The following is a 27565-nucleotide window of genomic DNA, read 5'->3' as shown; positions in this document are numbered from 1 at the left end:
AAGAAGGCTTCAGATGATCAAACTACACCGAGCTAAAGGAGGAAGTTTGAACCCATGGCAAAGAAGTTAAAAACCTTGAAAAAAAATTAGATGAATGGCTAACTAGAATAACCAATGCAGAGAAGTCCTTAAATGACCTGACGGAGCTGAAAACCATGGCACGAGAACTACGTGATGAATACACAAGCCTCAGTAGCTGATTCGATCAACTGGAAGAAAGGGTATCAGTGACGGAAGAGCAAATGAATGAAATGAAGTGAGAAGAGAAGTTTAGAGAAAGTAGAATAAAAGGAAACGAACAAAGTCTCCAAGAAATATGGGACTATGTGAAAAGACCAAATCTACATCTGACTGGTATACCTGAAAGTGACAGGTAGAATGGAACCAAGTTGGAAAACACTCTGCAGGGTATTATCCAGGAGAACTTCCCCAATCTAGCAAGGCAGGCCAACATTCAAATTCAGGAAATACAGAGAACACCACAAAGATACTCCTTGAGAAGAGCAACTCCAAGACACATAATTGTCAGATTCACCAAAGTTGAAATGAAGGCAAAAATGTTAAGGGCAGCCAGAGAGAAAGGTCGGGTTACCCACAAAGGGAAGCCCATCAGACTAACAGCTGATCTCTTGGCAGAAACTCTACAAGCCAGAAGCGAGTGGGGGCCAATATTCAACATTCTTAAAGAAAAGAATTTTCAACCCAGAATTTCATATCTAGCCAAACTAAGCTTCATAAGTGAAGGAGAAATAAAATCCTTTACAGACAAGCAAATGCTGAGAGATTTTGTCACCACCAGGCCTGCCCTACAAGAGCTCCTGAAGGAAGCACTAAACATGGAAAGGAACAACCGGTACCAGCTACTGCAAAAACATGCCAAATTGTAAAGACCATCAAGGCTAGGAAGAAAATGCATCAACTAATGAGCAAAATAACCAGCTAACATCATAATGACAGGATCAAATTCACACATAACAATATTAACCTTAAGTGTAAATGGGCTAAGTGCTCCAATTAAAAGACACAGACTGGCAAATTGGATAAAGAGTCAAGACCCATCAGTGTGCTATATTCAGGAAACCCATCTCACATGCCGGGACACACATAGGCTCAAAATAAAGGGATGGCGGAAGATCTACCAAGCAAATGGAAAACAAAAAAAGGCAGGGGTTGCAATCCTAGTCTCTGATAAAACAGACTTTAAACCAACAAAGATCAAAAGAGACAAAGAAGGCCATTAAATAATGGTAAAGGAATCAATTCAACAAGAAGAGCTAACTATCCTAAATATATATGCACCCAATACAGAGCACCCAGATTCATAAAGCAAGTCCTCAGAGACCTACAAAGAGACTTAGACTCCCACACAATAATAATGGGAGACCTTAACACCCCACTGTAAACATTAGAAAGATCAACGAGACAGAAAGTTAACAAGGATATCCAGGAATTGAACTCAGCTCTGCACCAAGCAGACCTAATAGACATCTACAGAACTCTCCACCCAAAATCAACAGAATATACATTTTTTTCAGCACTACACCACAACTATTCCAAAATTGACCACATACTTGGAAGTAAAGCTCTCCTCAGCAAATGTAAAAAACAGAAATTATAACAAACTGTCTCTTAGACGACAGTGCAATCAAACTAGAACTCAGGATTAAGAAACTCACTCAAAACTGCTCAACTACATGGAAACTGAACAACCTGCTCCTGAATGACTACTGGGTACATAACGAAATGAAGGCAGAAATAAAGATGTTCTTTGAAACCAACGAGAACAAAGACACAACATACCAGAATCTCTGGGACACATTTAAAGCAGGGTGTACAGGGAAATTTATAGCACTAAATGCCCACAAGAGAAAGCAGGAAAGATCTAAAATTGACACCCTAACATCACAATTAAAAGAACTAGAGAAGCAAGAGCAAACACATTCAAAAGTTAGCAGAAGGCAAGAAATAACTAAGATCAGAGCAGAACTGAAGGAAATAGAGACACAAAAAACCCTTCAAAAAATCAATGAATACAGGAGCTGGTTTTTTGAAAAGATCAACAAAATTGATAGACTGCTAGCAAGACTAATAAAGAAGAAAAGAGAGAAGAATCAAATAGACACAATAAAAAATGACAAAGGCGATATCACCACCGATCCCACAGAAATACAAACTACCATCAGAGAATACTATAAACACCTCTATGCAAATAAACTAGAAAATCTACAAGAAATGGATAAATTCCTGTTCACATACACTCTCCCAAGACTAAACCAGGAAGAAGTTGAATCTCTGAATAGACCAATAACAGGCTCTGAAATTGAGGCAATAATTAATAGCTTACCAACCAAAAAAAGTCCAGGACCAGATGGATTCACAGCCGAATTCTACCAGAGGTACAAGGAGGAGCTGTTACCATTCCTTCTGAAACTATTCCAATCAATAGAAAAAGAGGGAATCCTCCCTAATGCATTTTATGAGGCCAGCATCATCCTGATACCAAAGCCTGGCAGAGACACAACAAAAAAAGAGAATTTTAGACCAATATCCCTGATGAACATTGATGCAAAAATCCTCAATAAAATACTGGCAAACCGAATCCAGCAGCACATCAAAAAGCTTATCCACCATGATCAAGTGGGCTTCATCTCTGGGATGCAAGGCTGGTTCAACATACACAAATCGATAAACATAATCCAGCATATAAACAGAACCAATGACAAAAACCACATGATTATCTCAATAGATGCAGAAAAGGCCTTTGACAAAATTCAACAACGCTTCATGCTAAAAACTCTCAATAAATTAGGTATTGATGAGACGTATCTCAAAATAATAAGAGCTATCTATGACAAACCCACAGCCAATATCATACTGAATGGGCAAAAACTGGAAGCATTCCCTTTGAAAACTGGCATGAGACAGGGATGCCCTCTCTCACCACTCCTATTCAACATACTGTTGGAAGTTCTGGCCAGGGCAATCAGGCAGGAGAAGGAAATAAAGGGTATTCAATTAGGAAAAGAGGAAGTCAAATTGTCCCTGTTTGCAGATGACATGACTGTATATCTAGAAAACCCCATTGTCTCAGCCCAAAATCTACTTAAGCTGATAGGCAACTTCAGCAAAGTCTCAGGATACAAAATCAATGTGCAAAAATCACAAGCATTCTTATACACCAATAACAGACAAACAGACAGCCAAATCATGAGTGAACTCTCATTCACAATTGCTTCAAAGAGAATGAAATACCTAGGAATCCAACTTACAAGGGATGTGAAGGACCTCTTCAAGGAGAACTACAAACCACTGCTCAACGAAATAAAAGAGGATACAAACAAATGGAAGAACATTCCATGCTCATAGGTAGGAAGACTCAATATCATGAAAATGGCCATACTGCCCAAGGTAATTTATAGATTCAATGCCATCCCCATCAAGCTACCAATGACTTTCTTCACAGAATTGGAAAAAACTACTTTAAAGTTCACACAGAACCAAAAAAGAGCCCACATTGCCAAGTCAATCCTAAGTCAAAAGAACAAAGCTGGAGGCATCACGCTACCTGACTTCAAACTATACTACAAGGCTACAGTAACCAAAACAGCATGGTACTGGTACCAAAACAGAGATATAGATCAATGGAACAGAACAGAGCCCTCAGAAATAATGCTGCATGTCTACAACTATCTGATCTTTGACAAACCTGACAAAAACAAGAAATGGGGAAAGGATTCCCTATTTAACAAAGGGTGCTGGGATATCTGGCTAGCCATATGTAGAAAGCTGAAACTGGATCCCTTCCTTACACCTTATACAAAAATTAATTCAAGATGGATTAAAGACTTAAATGTTAGACCTAAAACCATAAAAACCCTAGCAGAAAACCTAGGCAATACCATTCAGGACATAGGCATGGGCAAGGACTTCATGTCTAAAACACCAAAAGCAATGGCAACAAAAGACAAAATTGACAAATGGGATCTAATTAAACTAAAGAGCTTCTGCACAGCAAAAGAAACTACCATCAGAGTGAACAGGCAACTTACAGAATGGAAGAAAATTTTTGCAATCTACTCATCTGACAAAGGCTAATATCCAGAATCTAAAATGAACTCAAACAAATTTACAAGAAAAAAACAAACAACCCCATCAACAAGTGGGCAAAGGATATGAACAGACACTTCTCAAAATAAGACATTTATGCAGCCAAAAGACACGTGAAAAATTGCTCATCATCACTGGCCATCAGAGAAATGCAAATCAAAACCACAATGAGATACCGTCTCACACCAGTTAGAATGGTGATCATTAAAAAGCCAGGAAACAACAGGTGCTGGAGAGGATGTGGAGAAATAGGAACACTTTTACACTGTTGGTGGGACTGTAAACTAGTTCAACCACTGTGGAAGTCAGTGTGGCGATTCCTCAGGGATCTAGAACTAGAATTACCATTTGACCCAGCCATCCCATTACTGGGTATATACCCAAAGGATTATAAATCACGCTGCTCTAAAGACACATGCACATGTATGTTTATTGCGGCACTATTCACAATAGCAAAGACTTGGAACCAAGCCAAATGTCCAACAATGATAGACTGGATTAAGAAAATGTGGTACATGTACACCATGGAATACTATGCAGCCATAAAAAATGATGAGTTCATGTCCTTTGTAGGGACATGGATGAAGCTGGAAACCATCATTCTCAGCAAACTATCGCAAGGACAAAAAACCAAACACCACATGTTCTCACTCATAGATGGGAATTGGACAATGAGAACACATGGACACAGGAAGGGGAACGTCACACACCACGGCCTGTTGTGGGGTGGGGGGAGGGGGGAGGCATAGCATTAGGCGATATACCTCATCCTAAATGACAAGTTAATGGGTGCAATACACCAACATGGCACATGTATACATAGGTAAAAAACCTGCACGTTGTGCACATGTACCCTAAAACTTAAAGTATAATAAAAAGAAGAAATAGAATCTCATTGTGATTTTAATTGTTTACATTTATCTAATAACTAGTAACTTTGTGCACTTTGTCCTGTGCTTATTGAACATTGATATATTTTCTTTTGTGAAATATCAGTACAAGTCTTTTCCTCATTTTAAAAATTGGGCTATTTTATCTTTTTCATATGAACTTGTAAGAGTTATTTATGAAGTAGAGATACAAGTCTTTCATCTGATGTGCAAATTATGAGTATTTTGTCTGGTCTGTGGCTTAGTCTATTCAAATTCTAATGATGTCTTTGAAGAAGAAGAGTTTCTAATTTTAATAAAGTCCCAGCTATGATTTATTTTTCTTTCATGATTAGTGATTTTTGTATCCATTTAAAAAATATGTTCCTACTTCAGGTTTAAGATGTTCTGTTATGTAATACAATCCATTTTTATTTCATTTTTCTGTATAATGTGAGGTAGAGCTTTTTCACATAGAGAGTCAATTTTTCTATCATTATGTGTCGAAGGCAGTGTTTTTCACAATAAACTTATGTTGGCACTCTAATCAAACATCAATTTACTCTATATTTTTGAGTCTATTTCTGGACTCTCTCTTCTTTGATCAACATGTCTGTCTTTATGCCCATACCACACTGTTTTCACTATGGTAGCTTTTATATTAAGTCTTAAGGTCAGGTTGTGTAAGTTCTCTGACTTTGTTCTTATTCTTTAGCCATGTCTTGGGTATTCCCAGTACTTTAATTTGCCATGCAGACTTTAGATTTCCATAGAAGCTTTAGAAACAGATTCTGCTGCTGGGAGAATAAGTTACACTGACCTCAGGACAAAAGAAGATGTACATGAACTAAATAAAGGATGACAAATGCAGACCACAGCAATAAAGTCTGTGGAATTAGTATGTGAGAAATTACACAATGGTCTAAAATATTAGTCTTGAAGGGATCTTAATGATGATTTAGTCATTTCACATGTGCAAACTGTTAAGACTGCTGGCTGTTTTTCACATGGCCACCAGCCCATTTCTTTTTCCTGAGTGTCTGCAGTCCACAGAGCTTCTTCTGGCTCTCTATGCTCCATCTTTTCTCGGCCCAGGAGTTCCCATGGGACCTCCCAAGGGTGACTCAGGTCTCATCTTCTGATGAGGTAAAAGAAATAAGACAGATATTCGGGGTAGAGATGTAAGAGCATGGTAAAAGGTAGACTGCTCCGTTTAGATCCATATATAAAAGCTTTATTTTTTGAATCCCAAATTCCATCCCCTGGTCATCTGTACTGGTTCATTCAATAAATATTTCTGAGGCTGGGCATGGTGACTCAAGCCTGTAATCCCAGCACTTTGGGAGGTCAAGGTTGGTGGATCTCTTGAGCCGAGATGTTTGAGACCAGCCTTGGCAATATGGTGAAACCCCATCTCTACGAAAAATACAAAAATTAGCTGGTCATGGTGATGTGTGCATGTAGTCCCAGCTACTCTGGAGGCTGAGGTGGGAGGATCACCTGAGCCTGGGAGGTGGAGGCTGCAGTGAGCCATGATCACACCACTGCACTCCATCCTGGGTGAAAGAGTGAGACCTTGCCTCAGAAATAATAATAATAATGATAATAAGTAAACATTTCTGAGCACCTACTTGGTGCTCTTCCAGGCACATGAGCTATATCAATAGACAAAACTCACAAAAATAGTCTTGCCTTCTGGAGGTCATATTCCAATGGATAAAACAGAAAATAATAAACGTGATGCATAAGTAGAATGTTAGACAGTGATGAATGCCTTAGAAAAAGATTGGAGCAGGTTAAGGAGATGGGGACTGGGAGAGGAGACATTGCAATTCAAAATTGATTGGTCAGGAACTCAAACAAATACTTGGACACTAATAGCAGCATTATTCAAAATAGTCAATAGCTAGAAGCAACCCAGATGCCCATTAAGGGATGAATGGATAAACAAAGTGTGGTAGGTACACACAGTGGAATATTATTCAGTCATTAGAAGCAATAAAGTACAGACCCATGCTACAATATGAACAAAACTTGAAAAGATTATGCTAAGTGAAATAAGGCAGTCACAAAGGGCACTTATTGTGTGACTCCATTTATAGGAAATATTCAGAATAGATAAACCCATAGAATCAGAAAGCAGATTGGTGGTGGCTATGGGTTTGTGGTGGAAGAGGAAGAATGGGGACTTCATGTTAATGGGTACGGAGTTATACTTGGGGATGGTGAAAATGTTTTGAAACTAGATAGAGTTAGTGATTGTACCACATTGTGAATGTACCAAATGTCACTAAATTGTGCACTTTAAAATAGTTAATTTTATGTTATGTAAATTTCAGTGCAATTTTTAAAACTCAGAAGCAAAAAAAGAACAGAAAATTGAGTAGTTAGGCTAAGTCTCACAGAGAATGTACAGTTTGAGTGCTCACTTGGAGGAGGTAAGTTAGCTCTTGGAGGAGGTGGGTAACAGGAAGAAGCTGTCCAGGCAGAAGGAACAATGTCTGCCTGGTGCCTTCAAGGAACAGCAATGAGGATACAGGGTTGGAGGGGAGGGGTCAGAGAGGTGATTGGCGGTGTTCCATCGTGTGGTACCTCCCAGCTTCTGTAAAGATGTTGGCTTTTCCTCTGGGTGAGGTGGAAGACTTTGGAGGCCCCCGTGATTTGACCTAGGTTCTAACAGAATCTCCAGAGTGTCTGTTTTAGGAATATACTTAAGAGGGTACAAGTGGAAGCAGGGATAGCCATTTAGAAGCAGTTATTCAAATCCAAGTGAGAGACCATGGTGGCTTGGACAAGGATGGTGGCATTGAGAATGGAGAGATGCAATTGCAGGTAGGATGTCCTTTGAAGATGAAACCATAAGTTGTCCTGATGGATTGCATGTCCAATATGTGAGGAAGAGAAGAGTCAATAATAAATGGAGTCTTGGTCTGAGCCAACATTCAGCATGGAGTTGTCATCATTACAATTAGAAGACAATGGGAGATGCTGAATTTTCTTTGGGCCAAGGGAGGCAAGGAGGCTGGAGGAGATCAGAAGTTCTGTTCTGGAGACATGAAGCTTTTGTGAATTCCACTTGTTCCTTGAATATATGATGGTTTCTTCTGTTTTTGTTTGTTTGTTTTTTTAAATTTTAGATTCTAAGGTACATGTACTTGTTTGTTACAAAGGTATATTGCATTACTGGTGGGGACTGGTCTTACCCAACTTGTGAATATTGTACCCAGTAGGTAATTTTTCATTCATCACCCCCTACCCTCCCTACTTTTGGAGTCCCCGGTGTCTATTATTTCCATCTTTATGTCCATGCGTACCCATGGTTTAGCTCCCACATATGAGTAAGAACATGTGGTATTTGGTTTTCTGTTTCTTAACTGGTTCACTTAAGATAATGGTCTCCAGCTCCATCCATGTAGCAAAGGACATAATCTCATTCTTTTTATGGCTGAATAGTAATCCGTGGTGCATAGGTACAACATTTTCTTTATCTAGTCAACCGTTGATGGACACTTGAGTTGGTTCCATGACTTTCCTATTGTGAACCGTGCTGCAGTGAACATACTAGTAGAGGTGGAGAGGTGTCTTTTTTATACACTAATTTCTTTTCCTTAGAAAAGTAGTGAGATTTCTGGGTTGAATGGTAGTTTTACTTTTGGTTCATTGAGAAATCTTCATACTGTTTTCCTTAGAGATTGAACTAATTGACATTCCCAGCAACAATGTATAAGCATTCCCTTTTCTCCACATCCATGCCAATATCTGCTGTTTTTTGAGTTTTTGATAATAGCCATTCAGACGGGTCTTCTGGTTTTTGGAGGGGAGGATTGGGTGAAGCAAGAAGGAGTTTGGAGGGAAGGAGTGGAGGCTTGAGTGGGCCTAGAGTTTGGAGTATGGGCAAGAAGGATCCCAGAGACAAGCACTTTGCCCACGGCTACACAGCTAGTGGAGCTGGGGGGCCCAGCATATTCTCCAGAGGCCCAGGCTAGGCCGTCTAGGGGCATGCTTGTTCTGCCCCATCCACTGCAGGTCCTGCAAACATTTTCATCAATTAAAAAAAATAAAAAAACAGAATAAAAATGATACCCAGATGTCCTCTAGTGAAAGGAGGGGAAAAAAAAAAATCCATCCCCGGCTTATTGTGAGAGTCACTGAATGAGAGCCTGACTCACTGAAATTCATATAAGATTAATGTAACCAAGTTCCCTGTCTTTTGACACCGGTTTACAGTAAGAGCAGGCCACACATGGCCAGCTCTGGAGTGTGTTAGGACATTTACATTTTACATTTCAGTGTGATATCTGCTAAGTCAAATGAAGAAGTCTTGAAAGATACCTTCTAAGTTCGGAAGTATTTGAGTGTCACATTCCATATGCCAGCAGTTAGTTGTTGCCCTCAAAACATAAGGTTTTGTTTGTTCTTTTGTTTTTTGTTTTTTTAGTGGTTATGTAAGTGAAGTAGATTATAAATAGGCACATACAGGATTTCAAAACTGTAACAAAATTAAGAAAAAGCTGGTTCAATGAGGTTAGATTCTATGAGATTAATCTGAAAAGGGAGAGTATTTATGAGAAGTCTTAAAAAAGTGGGTGTTTGCCAGAGAAACAAGCAGACACTGGAAGATTTCTGATTAAGTTGGCAGAAATTTATGAGTGCTTAAAATGCCTTGCTTTATTCACGTATTAGAAGCCCTTGCCTTTTTGCAGTTTGTCTGAAGTTGCTATAAACTACTCTCTGTTATGTTGAATGGTGCCTGAATAGTGAGAAGCCAAAATAATTTAGTTCTTTTCAAAGAAGAAATTATAGACTAGCTTATTTTAATAACCCAGTCCAAATTATAAAAAGAAAAGCTTTACCACCCTAATCTCTGGTATAGAGAATGTTCTCTTTTTTAGTTGACACTGGGGGGAAAAAAGCTTGACTTTGAAGTTCAGCAAGTCTGGTTTCAACCCCAGCCACAACTGGGTGAACTTTGTCAAATTACTTAAACAGTCTTATCCTTGGGTTTTTATTTGTATCTATAAAATTTGAGTGATGTTAATAAGGACCACAGAGTATTGTACTTTGAATGAAAGGTCTTAATTGTCAAATGAACAACTGAATTATTTTATAGGAAGAGTTCAACCTTAATGAATACTCCTGCAGAATTTCATCATTATGATGTTAAAATTGATGGAAGCTTCATTTTTTAAACTGAGAAACTAATGCTTACGTGGCCTAGTTTAAGAATGAATGCTCCAACTTAATACATGTTTTAAAAAGATGTTTTGGGATACCAAATGTAAAAGAATTCCGAGTTTGTGTTATTTCATTGAACAAACCCTATTCAGCACTTGGGGAATCGCAGGCAGCGTTGCAGACTCGCTGGCTCCTGGCTGTGATCTCACACCCAAACTGCAATAATATCCTGATAAAACGGACTTCCACAAGTAGGTCAAGAATAATAATGTGCAGACCTAATTCCTCTAATTTACGGCGAACATCTCGTGGTCAATATCCCCGCGGTCAAAGGACTGTGTATCTCTTCCTCTCAGAGCCACTCCACAGGCCAAAAGGCTGACAAACCCTGACAGATAAGAGATTCAAGAGTAGTCCCAGCCCCCATGGGGAGCAAAGACGCTGGCTCAAAAAACGTACTGATAACTCTCCCTTTTGCAGCTCCTCCTTTCTGAACCTTCCACAAGCAGTGGCAGTTGGATTCTGTGATTAGTCTAGTCTTCAGAGCCAGCCTTCTTGAGTTCAAATTCTGACTTCACCCCTTAATGTGAAGTGACATGGGCAAGTTGCTTAATCGCTCTGTGCCTCAGTGTCCTTGTCTGTAAAATGGGCATCATAATAATAGCACCTGCCACATTGGGTGAGTGTGAGAATGAAGGAATTAATACATGTAAATCACTTAGACTGTGTCTGGCATAGAGGACATTCTAAAGAAAAGTTAGCTATTATCATTATATTATTATATTGGTCTGGAATTAGTTCCTGAATCCTTCTGAGATGTGATGACTTATAAACGTAGGTTGAGTTTACTCATGATAGGGTCATCGCAACTATGCATAGCTAAAATCAAATTTTGCTTTTCAAGTTTGTTTTACCTGGAGCCCTAGAGTTCAGGGTTATGGTTTCCTTTGTCGCTCCCCTTGAGGAAAGCTTCTTAGTCACAGCCTCCTTCTCTTTCTCTGCACTCTATGCACTCTAGAAAAACTCCTTTTTTTTTTTTTCTTCATCCAGGCAGAGAGGCCTACTGGGACTTAAATCCAAGGAGCTGAAATCTGTTTTGGGATGGGGTGGAGTCACATTCTGGACCCTAGACAGAGAATTTCTAAGTTCCAGAAAGTGCTGCTTACTTCGCATTTCCTCTCCCCCACCTTTGCTTTTGAAACTCCTGGCACCAATGCTGCCAAGGCTGGCGGAGCTTTCCTGAGTGGTGTCTGCCAAATGAGGAGTCAAGGAATATCTGGAAAGGCAGCCTCCAGGTCCCTGATGTCAAGACCATTTAGAACTGAAAGTGTCCTAATATCGGGGCACAGGCAATAAGCATTAGTTATTAATCAGCCTGAGAAGTTGATTCTAAAATAGGAGGAAATGATTCAATTATTTCCTCTCAAAGGATTACTCAATGTTGTTTTTATGTTTAAATATTTATTTGTCAACATCAAGAATTCTTAGTACATGATGCACCAGCATTTTTGAACAAGTCATAGATTTGGCCACAAATCAAATTTCAGGATGGGAGGAGTGTCTCCCCTTTAAAATAGAAGAGAGTGAGTAGTCTATGAGGAGGGACCTACAAAGACTGGAAACTATTCTTAGCTCCATCACTGACTCCAAGTTCATCCCCTCTGTCTTTCAGTTTGGGTAAGCATCAATTACTTATCTAAAATTTGTAATAAGAAAAGTCTTCATAATTCATGATTGTGTTTATCCTTATGTTAGTAAATTTCTATGTTGGTTCTATTCTTCCCCTTATATTTTAAGAAAAGAAGTAAGAAAGTAAATGATTATTTTTCTGAAAGAAAAAATTAATGTATTTATTATTATTCATAGACCTTCAACTACTCTTAGAAAGCCTTTGGTGACTCCTGGGAACAAGCTGAGTCAGGAACAAAAGTTTGAGGGTTTGGGGTTGAGAATAGGACAATTACTTGGCTAATGCTTTAGTCTAGTTCTGATTTTGCTACTCCTTAGTTGCTTTGTGATGACTACTTGCACATGTGTCTGTTTGTGAGTTATTTTTGTGAGCATGCTGCCACCAGCCTGTGTGGATGTCTGTGGTTTCACATGATACATTTTATTTTCTAAAGTCTACTGAATTTTATGTTTTTTTTTTCAAAAATAGAAACTCATATTCTTTCCTTCTTAATTTAGTTTCTTTCAGGACATTCTCATGAGACTGGTGAAATATAACTGCGAAGCAGCATGATAATTGTGAAATAGCATGATCATTGTGAGAGCTATATGACCCAAAACTTCCATAGGAATAAGTGCAATGCTTGCATATCTGAAACCTGCTGTTGTTACATCTCTTTGCACTTAATAAATATGTGTTGACTGATTCATTCTCCTGGGTGGTGCTAAGAAAGTAAAAATCATGGCTGATAAAAATTCTGTTTATGGTTTTGTCTAATTTATTTTTCAGTTGAGATATAGGCTACTCTTCCCAACCCAGTCTTGAAGAGTATCACCAACTGCCTCATGTGTGGTGACCTTCACTGTCGTATGCCAGTGACTCATCTGGAGTAATCTCAACAACCAGTTACCAATACTTGCTCTTGATTGATAAACAGAATGGGGTTTTGGATCTTAGCAATTCTCACAATTCTCATGTATTCCACAGCAGCAAAGTTTAGTAAGTATTGCCTTCTAAGTATAATTTAAATTTTTATAAATTAAATAATTTCAAGAACATTTACCTTGTTTTAAGCAGTTTGCTTCCAGTTGTTCCAGTTGAATTGTAAACTGAAAAATATATTGCTTTTGTACAATCATTTTTCATTACTAATCTATCAGAAGAAATTCTTTGTAATGAATATATCATCAGTTTGGCTTTACATATTCAAATGCAGCAGAATTTAATGTGGTGCCTGCACATGGGAAGTGTTGTGGATGTTTATTGACTGACACACTGTTTGTTTAGATAGATAAGTCTGCTTTTCCATTGGATAACTGTGGGGGATTTAGCTCCAAATTAATTCATTAACATTTCATAAGAGATCTTAATCAGTTACTTATTCTTTCCCAAGGTATCACAGTATATGACCGGCTTCTAAATTTAATCCTAGAAGAAAATATTGAGAGTATAAGAATTATGATCTTTTCATTTGATCATTTCAGGACTGTCTTTATATCTTTTATTTGCAGGTAAACAATCATGGGGCCTGGAAAATGAGGCTTTAATTGTAAGATGTCCTAGACAAGGAAAACCTAGTTACACCGTGGATTGGTATTACTCACAAACAAACAAAAGTATTCCCACTCAGGAAAGAAATCGTGTGTTTGCCTCAGGCCAACTTCTGAAGTTTCTACCAGCTGAAGTTGCTGATTCTGGTATTTATACCTGTATTGTCAGAAGGTATTATGCGGAAAGCTCCCATCTTCTTTCACCCTGCTCCCCTTTCTTCAATGGTTGATTGCCTGAGCTGCCCTTGCTTTCATTCCTTCCCTAGTCCTTTCTGGAACAGTTAAATTTATAAAGTGATTTGTATAAAAGTGATTTGGATAAACTTCTAGGAATACTATCAGGTTGAGGTCTAGCTCATTCTGAGCTATTTGGATTTACAGTTGCAGGGATTGATTTGTAGCTGACTTAGAGAAAAACCTAGCTTTCCTAGTGACCAAGATAACTGAGAGCAATTGCTTACTTTTGGCTGGAATTAAGAACAAACTAGCACAGAAAATAGTAATCTGGATGTTTTCCATCTCAGGGGGCCTCTAGTAGGTGAAAAGGGGCTTTTAACCTTCAAGTTAAGCCAGAGAAGGCTGATGAGATTGTGTGCCTAAAAATTAATTACTTTTGTTCACAAATTGTTAAATGTTTTGATTTTGTGGCTGTATTTGGCACACACAAAATGTCAAATGAATTAAATCAAAAAGCAGGAAGTATTAGTTAAGGGCCTAGGTCTGAGACTAGACAAGTGTCAAATTCATGCTCTGCCACTAGTTAACTGTGCGATGCCAGCAAGTTACTTCTCTGCCCTTCAGTTTCCTTCTCTGTAAAATGCATATAATGTAATAATATATTTCATCTCAAAGCATTATTGTGAAAATAAACTAAGGTAATGTGTGAAAAGTGCTCATCATCATCACTGGTACAGAGTAAACTCTGAATAAATAGTAATTATCTTTATTACACTGGGATTACAGCATTACAGCAGATGTAGTGTATGAATAAATGGTGAAGAAGTCATTGTTAGGGCTACTATGGGGGCTATGTTTTTAGCTCAAGTGTAACAAAAAAGTATTTAAACTCTAGATTTTAATGTTTATTTTTAAATAAGAAAATAACCATTATGTATATTGATGGTTTTTAAGAAGAAAAGCAATATTAAGTAAAGGCTGAATTTAGATTAAGTTATTTCACAATGCTAAGTGACTCTTTTAATTGTCTGACTTATTTTAACAGTCCCACATTCAATAGGACTGGATATGCGAATGTCACCATATATAAAAAACAATCAGATTGCAATGTTCCAGATTATTTGATGTATTCAACAGTATCTGGATCAGAAAAAAATTCCAAAATTTATTGTCCTACCATTGACCTCTACAATTGGACAGCACCTCTTGAGTGGTTTAAGGTAAGAAGAAATTTGGAAGGAAATAGATGAAAATTACACAATTAAAATAGACACAAGTGGCCGGGCACAGTGGCTCATGCCTGTAATCCCAGCACTTTGGGAGGCCAAGGAAGGCAGATCACTTGAGGCCAGGAGTTCGAGACCAGCCTGGCCAACATGAGGAAACCCCATCTCTACTAAAAATATAAAAATCAGCTGGGTGTGGTGGCACACACCTGTAATCCCAGCAGCTCGGGAGGGTGAGGTATGAAAATCACTTGAACCTAGAAGGCAGAGGTTACAGCGAGCCCAGATTGCACCACTCACTCCAGCCTAGGCAACAAACATTCTGTCAACAGATAAATAAATAAAAGTGAAGAATTACTGAGAAGGAAATGGAATTTCTTATTTCAGAATTGTCAGGCTCTTCAAGGATCAAGGTACAGGGTGCACAAGTCATTTTTGGTCATTGATAATGTGATGACTGAGGACGCAGGTGATTACACCTGTAAATTTATACACAATGAAAATGGAGCCAATTATAGTGTGACGGCAACCAGGTCCTTCACGGTCAAGGGTAAGCTACTGACATTAATGAGATAGAATACTACGTGAAAGAAGTCGAAATGGGAACAGCGGTGCCCTTCTGGTTGGGTTTCTTGCACTTCTCCCTCCTCCCTTTACTTCCTCCTGCTCCATCTTATCTTATACATTCTGAACTATGACGCAAAGAGGTTTTCTGAACACACTATCAAGATTTAAGAAATTTCAGGGGGAAATTACATTACTAATTCAAAGCCACATCTGTTCTTTATTCTTTTTTTGTGACTTAATTTTCCAAAGATAAAGCAATCTGAATGCTAACTTAATTTACTTTTTTTGAATGGAAATACAACTATTTGGAGAGAAAAACCAGCTTTTTTTTTTTTTCTAGTTTGGTGTCAGAGTTTCTGCAATTTAAAAAAGAACTTAATCTTTAGTAATACTCATTGGATTCAAAGTTTAATGAGAGGCTTTGTGATAGTATACTATGGTGTACATAAATGTTGTCGAGTGGTTTTTAATCTTTGTTTGCAATACTTTCAACATCATCAATGGCCTTGAGTAGGTCACTTCATTCTAAAAATGTGTTTTCCAAGTTATTTTAAATTTTATAAAAGCTTATTTAAGGGAAAGATTTCACAATCATAGCTTATCAATCTACAAAGGATTGGGGTCTCCTTAGCACAAGTCGATCTACAGACGTAGATGTAATAGCCCCTTTACGTATGACAGTTTTTTCAGGGCAAAGCAATATTGGAGACAAATTTTTGGAGTTTTTCAATACTCCACCGCTGTAAAATAAGCATCACCAGACCACATTCCTATCAGTGCCTCTTCCTGTTTAATATCAACCCTTACAGTGGTCCTTAATCACACTGTCATTAAATAAATGAGCATGAAGGGATGGAGGATTGCAGCAGTGCTCCACAAGCACTGCCCGTCTTTCAGCCTTAGTGGTCACAGGAGTCAGAATTCTGTACGGGGAAGATTTCACTGAGGATGGGCCACCCTAGTGGAGAACTGCGAGCAAATCTGTGGACTCATCCATTTATTGTTTTCCTGGGTCTTTTGAAATCTTCTCTGTAGTCTTATTCTTATTCTGTAGAAGAGTAGTTTTCTAACAACTACTAGGTCATGTAATTAGTTTTATGGGTTGGACCTGCATTTGTTTAAGTGATATCAGAGAATAAAGATATTAAAGAGCATCATAGGTAATAAAAGAAAGTTTTATTTAAGTGCCTTTCTGTTTCGTGTGTGTGTGTGTGTGTGTGTGTTTGTCATTATGGGTTATTGTCAGAAGAACTTGAAAAACATTGCTATGAAATAGAATAGAAACATGAAAATACAAGCTTTATATTGACTAGCATTCAATGCTCTCCTAATATTTATATTTCTTTTTGTCTTTAAGATGAGCAAGGCTTTTCTCTGTTTCCAGTAATCGGAGCCCCTGCACACAATGAAATAAAGGAAGTGGAAATTGGTAAGAAAATTTATCAGAATGCTGTAAATATTGCCTGGAAAAATCCTTCCATATGACCCCTGTTCTGAATTCCCTTAGCAGGGGTCAGGCAATTAGCATAAGGAACCTTGAGGAGTAAGTGAGGTGACATCCCTGGAAGCACCTGCCCCAAGCATTTGCTAATATTGGGAACAGGGACACAGCAATTGCAGTGTTTACATTTGTTTATTGTACTTTGTAATTCATGATGCTTTCATGTATGCATCTAATTTCATCTTCATCTCTATCCCAGAGCTTGGGATGGAGACCTGCAGGGTGTTCATTCTGGGCAATGGTAGCCAGATCCGGTAAAACATGTTTATCTTCAAAGTAGCTTATGGAGAGATGAAGAGAGTTCTGTAGAAATATGTGGAAGAGGGCAGTTGGAAAGAAACTCTAATTTCTAGTAGAGGGCAATCCTTTTACTAGAAATCCTTTATAATGTGGGGTTGGTGAAGGCAGAATCATTGGCCTTGTTAGTTTCCCATGCAGATGAGAACATAGTGGGAGCTGAGCTTCAAACCCAGCTGGGTGAATGAAGGTAATGGAAGCAGGGAGGAGGCAAGAGAGGACATAGAAAGAGGAAGGTGCTAGAGATGAGGGAGGGAGGTCCTGGTGGGGTGCATACTAAGTGTTCAGTAAGGTTTTTTTTACATTAAATGGGATAAAATGCCAGTCGCAGAAGTTAATTTTATTGGTGAATGTCCTTACTCCCCTCTAGGAAAAAACGCAAACCTAACTTGCTCTGCTTGTTTTGGAAAAGGCACTCAGTTCTTGGCTGCCGTCCTGTGGCAGCTTAATGGAACAAAAATTACAGACTTTGGTGAACCAAGAATTCAACAAGAGGAAGGGCAAAATCAAAGGTATTTTTATATTGAAGAGAACCATCCTCTTCCCCTTGCACATGGTTTGCACCTGCAAAGTAGGCATTAAAAGTAACAGGTTGCTTTCTTAGTTTCAGCAATGGGCTGGCTTGTCTAGACATGGTTTTAAGAATAGCTGACGTGAAGGAAGAGGATTTATTGCTGCAGTACGACTGTCTGGCCCTGAATTTGCATGGCTTGAGAAGGCACACCGTAAGGCTAAGTAGGAAAAATCCAAGTAAGGAGTGTTTCTGAGACTTTGGTCACCTGAGCTTTCTCTAGCAAGTGTAAGCAGAATGGAGTGTGGTTCCAAGAGATCCATCAAGACAATGGGAATGGCCTGTGCCGTAAAATGTGCTTCTCTTCTTCCGGATGTTGTTTGCTATCTGCTCTTTGTAGACTGTTCCTGTTTGCTGGGAGCTTCTCTGCGGCTTAAATTGCTCGTCCTCCCCCACTCCCTCCTATCGTTGGTTTGTCTAGAACACTCAGCTGCTTCTTTGGTCATCCTTGTTTTCTAACTTTATGAACTCCCTCTGTCTCACTGTATGTGAAAGAAAATGCACCAACAACCGTAAACTGAACGTGTTCTTTTGTGCTCTTTTATAACTTGTATTACATGTTGTAAGCATGGTCCCTTCTATACCTTTTTCTGGTCATAATGAACACTCATTTTGTTAGCGAGGGTGGTAAAGTGAACAAAAAGGGGAAGTATCAAACTACTGCCATTTCAGTGAGAAAATCCTAGGTGCTACTTTATAATAAGACATTTGTTAGGCCATTCTTGCATTGATATAAAGAAATACCTGGGACTGGGTGATTTATATGAAAAGAGGTTTAATTGGCTCACGGTTCTGCAGGCTGTATGGGAAGCATGGCGGCATCTGCTTCTGGGGACACCTCAGGAGCTTTACTCATGGCAGAAGGCAAAGCAAAGGCAGGCACTTCAAACAGTAAAAGCAGGAGCGCGAGAGAGGTGCCACACTTAAACAGCCAGATCTCATGAGAAGTCACTCACTATTGCAAGGACAGCATCAAGGGGATGGTGCTAAACCATTCATGATGAACTCACCCCCATGATCCAATCACCTCCCACCAGGCTCCACCTCGAATACTGGGGATTACCATTCAGCATGAGATTTGGGCAGGAACACAGACCCAAACCATATCACACACATTATCATTGTTAAACTTTATAAAGTGTTTAAGGTACATGGAACACCTGGGAAGTCTGGTAGCTCAGCCCATTTCTTTATTGCATCTGTTATTCACCACGTAATTCAGGTACCACCTATTCCAGGGAGCCTTTCTTGGCCCTCAGTTTGCAGTATACACACTTTCCAAGTACTCTTGTAGCATCCTGTTTGTATCATAGCACTGGTCACATTGCCTTACCTAAATCTGTTTGACAGTCTGCTCAACACGACTGCAAGCTCCATGAGGGCAGGGACATTATCTCATCCATCTTTGGGTCCTTAGTGCAATACCTGGCAGCTAGCCAGTGCTCAGTTAAATATTTGTTGGCTGAATAAATGAATGCACAACCAAATTATTGATACCAAATGTTTTTTTGTGTACATTTCTACTTCTCTAGCTGTAAGTCTTAATTATACAACAAAATACTATTTTTATATTTATGTTTGGTAAATTCAATAACTTTCCTCATCATTTGGAAAGTCAAATTGTTTATTGCTTCCCTACAGTTTTTTCTGAATCTAGCAGGATTTTAACAATATCATTATAATTTGACACAATAAAAGGACAACATGAAACTGATGAGTCTTTATTGGGTTAATTTCAGACGCTATATAATCTTTTAAAAATGTAACATTCTTTTTTATATATAAATAATTGGTGGCATCACAAATAGCCAAAGCAGGGTGGAGAGAGTGATCCTTCCTGGGTGCAGGCAAGAAGGGGATATGTTGTCTACAGAGTTTTCAAAACAGTGATAAAGCTGTCTACAAGTCATTGTGCTTTTTATCATCACTATGCCCAGACAATGTGAAACATCAGAGATGAAGTGCTCCTCCCACAGAGGTGGACTGATCCTTCTCCCCACTCCCTTGGTGTGTCTCTGAATGCAATGTTGTCTTGGAAAACAGCTTTCCAAGCATTTCACTCCTGAGCACTTGCCAGTTTCCTCACTTGTTCTTCACATATCCAGGCAAAGACATCCTGTTTGCTATATGAAGCATTGTATCCCGTATAAAAGGAAGGAAAGAGAGAAATATATTTTTACACTCATCACTCCTCAGGGGCTGTACAACCATGTAGAAATTGTTTAATGTGCTTGTCAAATAGCCAAAGAAAGTGTTAAACCCTGAGTTCCCACCCATGTGTGTGGTATGGTTAGGATTCATCCAGATACACACAGAGAGACACAACAGGAGGAGAAAGGATAGGGGTGTGAGGACAGCGGGCCCCCAATATGGTGTAATCGTGGCAGGTCTCTGCCTGAAGTGGTATGTGGGGTTTTTCTGGTTTTAATTTTGACTTTAACCCCTGATTTGTAAGTTTTTCATGAAATAAACAGAATCATAACTCATGTAGATGGCTATAAGTGCCGTAGTGTTCTGTGGGTCTCTGGTGTCTGCCAGTGATAAGTGTGGCACCCCAGGAAGGCTGTGGACCCCATCAAGGTGCTACGTGAGGGCCATGCTTGGGGTGGTGGTGGGTCCAGTAGACCCTGCAGCCATCCATCCAGCCTGCCCACCCATACTGCCCTTGTGTCCTCCTGCTTTGCTACATTATCATTGATCAATGTCCCTGGTTACCTATGTGTTTGAATTATCTTCGTGTTACAGGTGTTTAATGATTTTGCTCTGTCTGGCTTATTTGTATTTCACCTGTTTTTCTTTAAATCAACATGGTTACACTCTGTTTCAGCAACTGTATAAATTAAACACAAATTATTACTACTGCTATTGAGTTGTCATGATGAATTCTTTTTTATTTCTGAAATTATAGCATTTCTTGAATTTAAGAGAACAAAAACTTGAAAGGCCTATGTCTCCATTTTATTAACTATTACTAAATACATATTTGATGCTCATAATAATAATAATACACATTTATTCATTATTTCCTATGTACAAGGACTTATCTACTTATTTTACATTTAACTTTCTCATTTATTTTCTCAATACTTCAAAGTGAAAGACAAAGAAAGTTGAATAACTTGCGAAATACTACAGTTATGGAGCAAGGATTCAAACACAGCCAGCATTTTCCTAGCTATATGTGTATACAGAAAGTAATGTTTTGTCATCACATACCTGAATTACTTATACTTTTATAAAATAATTCACACTTACGAAGACTTCCTCTGGTGTCTTGGATCAACTTCTTTCCTCTACTTGGAAGCGTCCAGCCAATGGCATGGTTACTTCCCAGCAACCCCCACAGGAAGTACGCATTCCTCTGTGCATCCAGCTGGGGTTTTTAGAGAGAGAGTGACCTGGAAAGGAATCCTGTTGAAACGATTTACTTACGGAGTTTTCATTATTTAACCTGATGACAGTAAGCTCTCTTTGTCAATTTTCACTTTTTCCCCCCAATTTTGTGTCACATCACCTTGATAATTCTTGATTCCATACTGCTGGTCACTGAGAGAACTGATAAACTATTAGAAGTTGTGGAGGAATTCGTGAATATGGGCCAGTGATTTTTCTACCTTAAAACTGGGAGCCCATGCATGGAGACTTAAGACGGAAAAGAACCGTATCAGCAAATCTCATTTGAGATTCTTCTCACATTCATCAGTGCATATGCATGTTGCATCTGCATTTTGTGAAGCAAGGAGTACTAGGAAAAATTTCTGGGTTGGTTGAGTAATGTTCACCATGAGAGAAGTATGGGCTATGAGTAGGACCTAGAACTTAGTAATTTGACTTTTGAATTCTTTATCAAAGATGCTTTAGCCACTTAGGTGACTCTTGCTTCTTCTCCTACCTCCCACACTGCCAAGCCCTTAGAGGCAACGAGTCTCTCAGACCTGTTGATGCCTTCTCCTTAATGCCCTGACAGCACCTTGTCCGTTCCTTTCTCATTATTGCATGAGTTACAACCCTCTGCATCTTGCAACCCAAGTACCACACTCCATTCTTCTCTGAGTGCCCATAGTTTCTTTCCACAGAAACAAACTTTCTGCTACCATCAGATTAATCTCTTGGGAAAACCACTCAAGTCTCCAGTGCTCCTGTGACCTTCAGAAGAAGGCAATCTGCCTTAGTTGGGGTTTCAAGTCTGGACAGAACCTGGCCCTGACCAAACTTTCTAATCATATCTTCCACCAATTCCCCAAACTGGGTTATTCCACTTCCTCAGAAAACATACTTCCTCTCTGCACTTAGGCTTATGGTATTCTCTCTGCCCAGGTGGGCATTTCCTTTTTTGCATCTCCCTGAATCCTACTCATCTTTCAGAGGCCTCCTCTTCCTCCAGGAAGGCTCCCTTTCCCAGTCCTGCATGGAGCAAGCTCTCCTTCTAAACTCCTCTGCCAGCAAAAATCATGCTTTTGCCTCCCATCTTAGTTAAGTTGACAAGTGTCTCTCTGCCTCTTTTGCCTTTGAGAATTCCCTATAATGCTTAGCCTGATGTGTTGTAGAGGCTCAATAAATGTGACTGTCCTGGTACTTAAAGCAGCCATGAAAATTCCCAGTGGGTATATCTTATGTGAAATTCTTGTACTCCCAAGGGAAGCCAGCATCCATGTATCAGTTTATTATATCTTGTTTCAGTAGTAATAATAATCTTTTTCTTTCTTTTGAATAGTTGATCATCATAGCACCTACTGCATAATTGCAGTATGTAGTGTATTTTTAATGCTAATCAATGTCCTGGTTATCATCCTAAAAATGTTCTGGATTGAGGCCACTCTGCTCTGGAGAGACATAGCTAAACCTTACAAGACTAGGAATGGTAAGTGGCAAATACCAAGTTTTTCTCCCAAAGAAAAAGTCCCATAATAACTGTTGGTTACTTGTCTATTAATCTTTCAGTAGCTAGGCTGCTAAGCCCAGATTCCATTTTGCTTGCTAATCTGTTATCAGTGAGTTGTGTTTTTGGATTTTCTTAGAGGCCATTTTCCATCCTGCTATGTAAATCCTCATGGTCCTGAGATCCATCTCAACAGCTCACTTTTCTTCCCCGATAGGATTGCTATTCCTACTGAGTTCCCAATAACAGAATCTGCCCCAAGCCCAGAAAGGTGTAAATTTCATAATGTATTGGTAAGACATTATGAAGTTAAACACAGTAGCAAAATTGTTCCTGTTTTCCAGATGTGAGCAGGTTAGAAAGGTCTATCGGAAAGCATGTGTGTTCTACCTGAAACCCTGATCCGTAAAGTCTAACCCAGGCACACAAGCATGTGCATGAAAGGAGTCAGTTCTGCCTGCTAGATGCAAACTTCATGCTTTCATTTGGAGGCAGATACATGTTGCATTTTTCAAACAGTTGACTGAAGTAGGAGCTCATTGTTTGATCTGTGGAAAATTCAGATCCCTTAAAAAATTCTATGCCCTTGCTACTATTAGCTTCAAATTTTTTCACTTCCCCAGGGGAGTATGGGGAAACCAAAGATGAAACCAAAGTCTATTCAGCACAGAAGGCCCCCTTATTCATAGATTATTAATCAAAATTGATGAGATGGACAGGTTCTTGTCCACTTTTTTGTTATTTAGTCTGTGACAGTAAAAAGGAGAAACACTTTGGGATGAAGACTGTTATTTCCTGATAGTGTTTTGTGGCAGTGGTTTGCCGTCAACATCTCTTGAGTCTAGAATATTTTGGAGGATGACATACATTCACCAACAGCCATAAAACTTGGAGAGGAATGTCTTTGAAGAGCCCAGTGAGAATTTTTAGAATCAAGTAAGAAGTTGTACTTCTTGTTTTCATTTTCAGATGGAAAGCTCTATGATGCTTATGTTATCTACCCACGGAACTACAAATCCAGTACAGATGGGGCCAGTCGTGTAGAGCACTTTGTTCACCAGATTCTGCCTGATGTTCTTGAAAATAAATTTGGCTATACCTTATGCATTTATGGGAGAGATATGCTACCTGGAGAAGGTAAAGCTATTGACATACATTAGGGACAGAAATTCATGCTTATTAAAGGCTGTGAACTAGGTGGCCTTATCCCTGCATTGGAAAATGAATTGCATTTACTACCACAGGCCTTAAGACCAGAACTTTAAATATTTATCCAGAAGCAGACACTTATCCTTCAATCGTCCCTCTCCCATCATTGTCCCAGTGATGAGATCTTCACAGTAATGTTGGTGGTGTGAATTCAGAGTTAGAAGTCCTTTGCTTCAAGGACTTAGCAAACCATCATCCCTACTTTATTCCCTTGGTCCCCCACCAGGATAACTCTGCCACTTCTTAATTCTGTCCATAAGATTTGAAAGAGGACTTAAAAATTGACGAATTTTGTTCTGGTAGCCATAGGCACTAGCTGAAATACCTTAAAAGTACTCAGAGAGTCTTCATGACTTTCTTCATGTTGGTGACACATTTGCAAATTTATATTCTCACCAGAACAAAAAGAACTATAGCTTCTGTTCCTTAATATTCCTACCCAATTTTATATACTTCTGACAGTTTTATCACAACTCCTGTGATTGCAGTAGTTATTTTTCCCTTCCCTTCATACATTTATGTCCAGTACCTATGGACCCTCCTTGTGAACTCTTCTCTAATTTCTCACAGACCAGGAAGGGTTTGGAATATAACTGGGGCTCAGCTATCAAGGGCCTAAGCATAATAAAGTAAATGTTCAGTTTTACATTTTAAACTCATTTTACTAAGAAGAGGAATTCACATGCCTATAGATGTAAAGGTATGAACAACAGGTGACTTTGGTTTACCCTGGAATATCTGGGAATGCTAATAGCCTCAATAACGGCTCAAGAGACTTGTGAAAGATACAATTTAGGAGAATCTAATGCATTTCTTCTCTCGAGGCTCTCTTCTTCCCCCATTTTCCCACTGGCCACCCATGCAGGTAGAAGTAATGAGTAATGCTCTCAAACACTCTTTTCATATTACAAATGTACTGAAGAACCTGCAGGGACTCCAGTTGTTTGTGAGCTCAACAATGTGCCACATCTGGCCACAAGCTCTTCACCTCTTCTTTCTCAGTCCATCCACCTAAGTTCTAGTTACACTTCTCCTCAGCCAAACCCAGGTGCTAGCTCTCTCACACTCAAGCTTGTGCTGCCTTCAATGTGTGACAACATACTAATCTGGAATGGTTTTCTACTTCCCTCTGTCAATGCATGTCCTCTGACCTTTCCTCAACCAAAATAAATGAAACCCAACAACACCAAACTTCACTCTTCACTTAGGAAAGTTCATGACTGACTAAGGTACTGTCTATAGTCTCATGCAACTTATCTTGCATTTGCCCCATCAAAATCCTCTCTGCACCACCACTCCATCCAGTGGCCCTGGGTGGCTGATCATCATGGAATCCATTGCACCCTTGTCCTCTGCTCCAGGCTGGGTTTGGCCAATGGGAGGCACTGGCAGGAGGTCAGAGGGTGGTCATGTACCTGCCTCTCCACGTGGGGCTTCTGGAGCAGCTGTGCTTCTCCCTCTGGGAGCACCTCTTCTCAGCTGGCCTGCCTCATGCATCTGCAATCCCTCAGACACCCCTCTGTGAGAATATCTTGGATTGTTTTCTTCACGGTTGTGCTTTCTCCTGTTGCAGTGAGGACTGGGTATTTCATGTTCTTTCTGAGTCCACCCAGAGCTAATTGGAATCACCATGGCGTCTACGCTGTATAAACACAAAATGGGAAAGGGGATCTATTGTCCCTTGAGATTTTTCTAGTTTGGATCAAATCAGTTTCTACAACAGAGATTAATGGGGGTGAAGTAAAGTCAGGACTTACTTTCCTAGAGACTTTGGACAATTTTGAGGGGCAAAGCTTCCTGAGTTTGTGCTTTTTAATATGTGAGTTAAAATTTTAAGCCATTGAAAAACATATAAGCAAATATTCTAAGAAGATAATATGTATTCTAAGAAGAATGAACCAGAATTCTAAGTCTCTAATGCAACAATAGACTAAATATCTTTACATTCCCATTTACTTGGAAGGACTCTGTTTTAGTTAAGACTAAGCTACCTGGGAAATAAAAAGAGGACATTGGGGCTGATATTCTCACAAATGAAAGGAACACAAAGAACAAAACGGGTTCTCTATCCACACATATTTCCACTTCTCTGAGTAAGTGACTTGATGTCAGAGAATCTCACACCAGATTATAACAATAAGACTTTTAAATGTTCAGGATGTTTATGTTTAAAGCATTAGACTGATAGGAAATCTGATCTATTTCTTGTATGACTAGATGTAGTCACTGCAGTGGAAACCAACATACGAAAGAGCAGGCGGCACATTTTCATCCTGACCCCTCAGATCACTCACAACAAGGAGTTTGCCTACGAGCAGGAAGTTGCCCTGCACTGTGCCCTCATCCAGAACGACGCCAAGGTGATACTTATTGAGATGGAGGCTCTGAGCGAGCTGGACATGCTGCAGGCTGAGGCGCTTCAGGACTCCCTCCGGCATCTTATGAAAGTACAGGGGACCATCAAGTGGAGGGAGGACCACATCGCCAATAAAAGGTCCCTGAATTCCAAATTCTGGAAGCACGTGAGGTACCAAATGCCTGTGCCAAGCAAAATTCCCAGAAAGGCCTCTAGTTTGACTCCCTTGGCTGCCCAGAAGCAATAGTGCCTGCTGTGATGTGCAAAGGCATCTGAGTTTGAAGCTTTCCTGACTTCTCCTAGCTGGCTTATGCCCCTGCACTGAAGTATGAGGAGCAGGAATATTAAAGGGATTCAGGCCTCAGGTTTCATCTGGTAACTTTCCTTCCATTTCCCTGCTTCTGGGTGGATGCAAAATGGCCAGAAATTTTTCTCCTCAATCCTCCACCATACTCCAGCCACCATTTCCTTCCCTTTTCCCTTTTGCTTGCCTGTCTTCACTGTGGTGTGGGATGTTTTCACTACTCTTTTTTCCTCTCTCTCTGTCTTGCTTTGTTTCTCCTCATTCTTTGTCAATAATCTGAATAGCAAACTAATCATTCGACAGTAGATTTTCACGTCATCTTGAAGAACATTCTGATTCCCTCAGGCAGAATGACAGTTGTAAATCTTGTTCCCAACATGCCAGATTTTCTTTATTTTTTATATGTATAATATTTTATATATAATATTATATACAATATTATATATAATATTATATAATATATAATATATAAAATGTGTATATAATTATATATATAATTATATAAAATATAACAGAATATCTAATAATGTATAATATATAACATATAAAAATAATATTATTTAATATATAATACATAATATTTTATATATAATATTTTTATATAACATTTTAAATGTAATATAATATATAATTATTAATTATATATAATTAATATATAATATATATTTTATATAATATAATGTTATATATAATATATTATATATTTTATATAATATAATGTTATATATAATATATTATATAGTTTATATAATATAATATTATATATAATATATTATATATTTTATATAACATAATATTATCTATAACATATTATATATTTTATATAATATATAATATATGATATATTTTATATAATATAAATAATATATAATATATTATATATTTTATGTAATATAAATATATATAATATATTATATATTATATAATATATAATATATTATATATATTTATATAATATATAATATAATATATCATATATAATATGATATATAATCTATAATCTATAATATATAATATATAATTATTAAACATTATTATTATTAATAATAGTAATTATATTATATATACAATTATATATAATATATAATAGTATATATCATATTATATA

General features: G+C 38.5%; 1 protein-coding gene across 1 annotated transcript; it reads left to right on the top strand.

Annotated features, from left to right (window-relative positions):
• Window positions 1-11789: 11789 nt before the first annotated feature.
• On the top strand, window positions 11790-26743 carry LOC117978120 (interleukin-1 receptor-like 1). The gene is made up of 11 exons (XM_034951020.3): window positions 11790-11828; window positions 12610-12819; window positions 13332-13542; window positions 14593-14767; window positions 15161-15323; window positions 16698-16769; window positions 17509-17650; window positions 17743-17888; window positions 22424-22570; window positions 23558-23725; window positions 26015-26743. Exons 2-11 carry the CDS (start codon window positions 12759-12761, stop codon window positions 26398-26400), a joined length of 1671 nt encoding a protein of 556 aa, XP_034806911.2. The 5' UTR covers window positions 11790-11828; window positions 12610-12758; the 3' UTR covers window positions 26401-26743.
• The last annotated feature ends 822 nt before the right edge of the window (window positions 26744-27565 follow it).

The sequence above is a fragment of the Pan paniscus genome, chromosome 12 (genome assembly GCF_029289425.2).
Source record: "Pan paniscus chromosome 12, NHGRI_mPanPan1-v2.0_pri, whole genome shotgun sequence".
NCBI lineage: Eukaryota > Metazoa > Chordata > Mammalia > Primates > Hominidae > Pan > Pan paniscus.
This window is presented reverse-complemented; position numbering and strand designations above follow the sequence as displayed.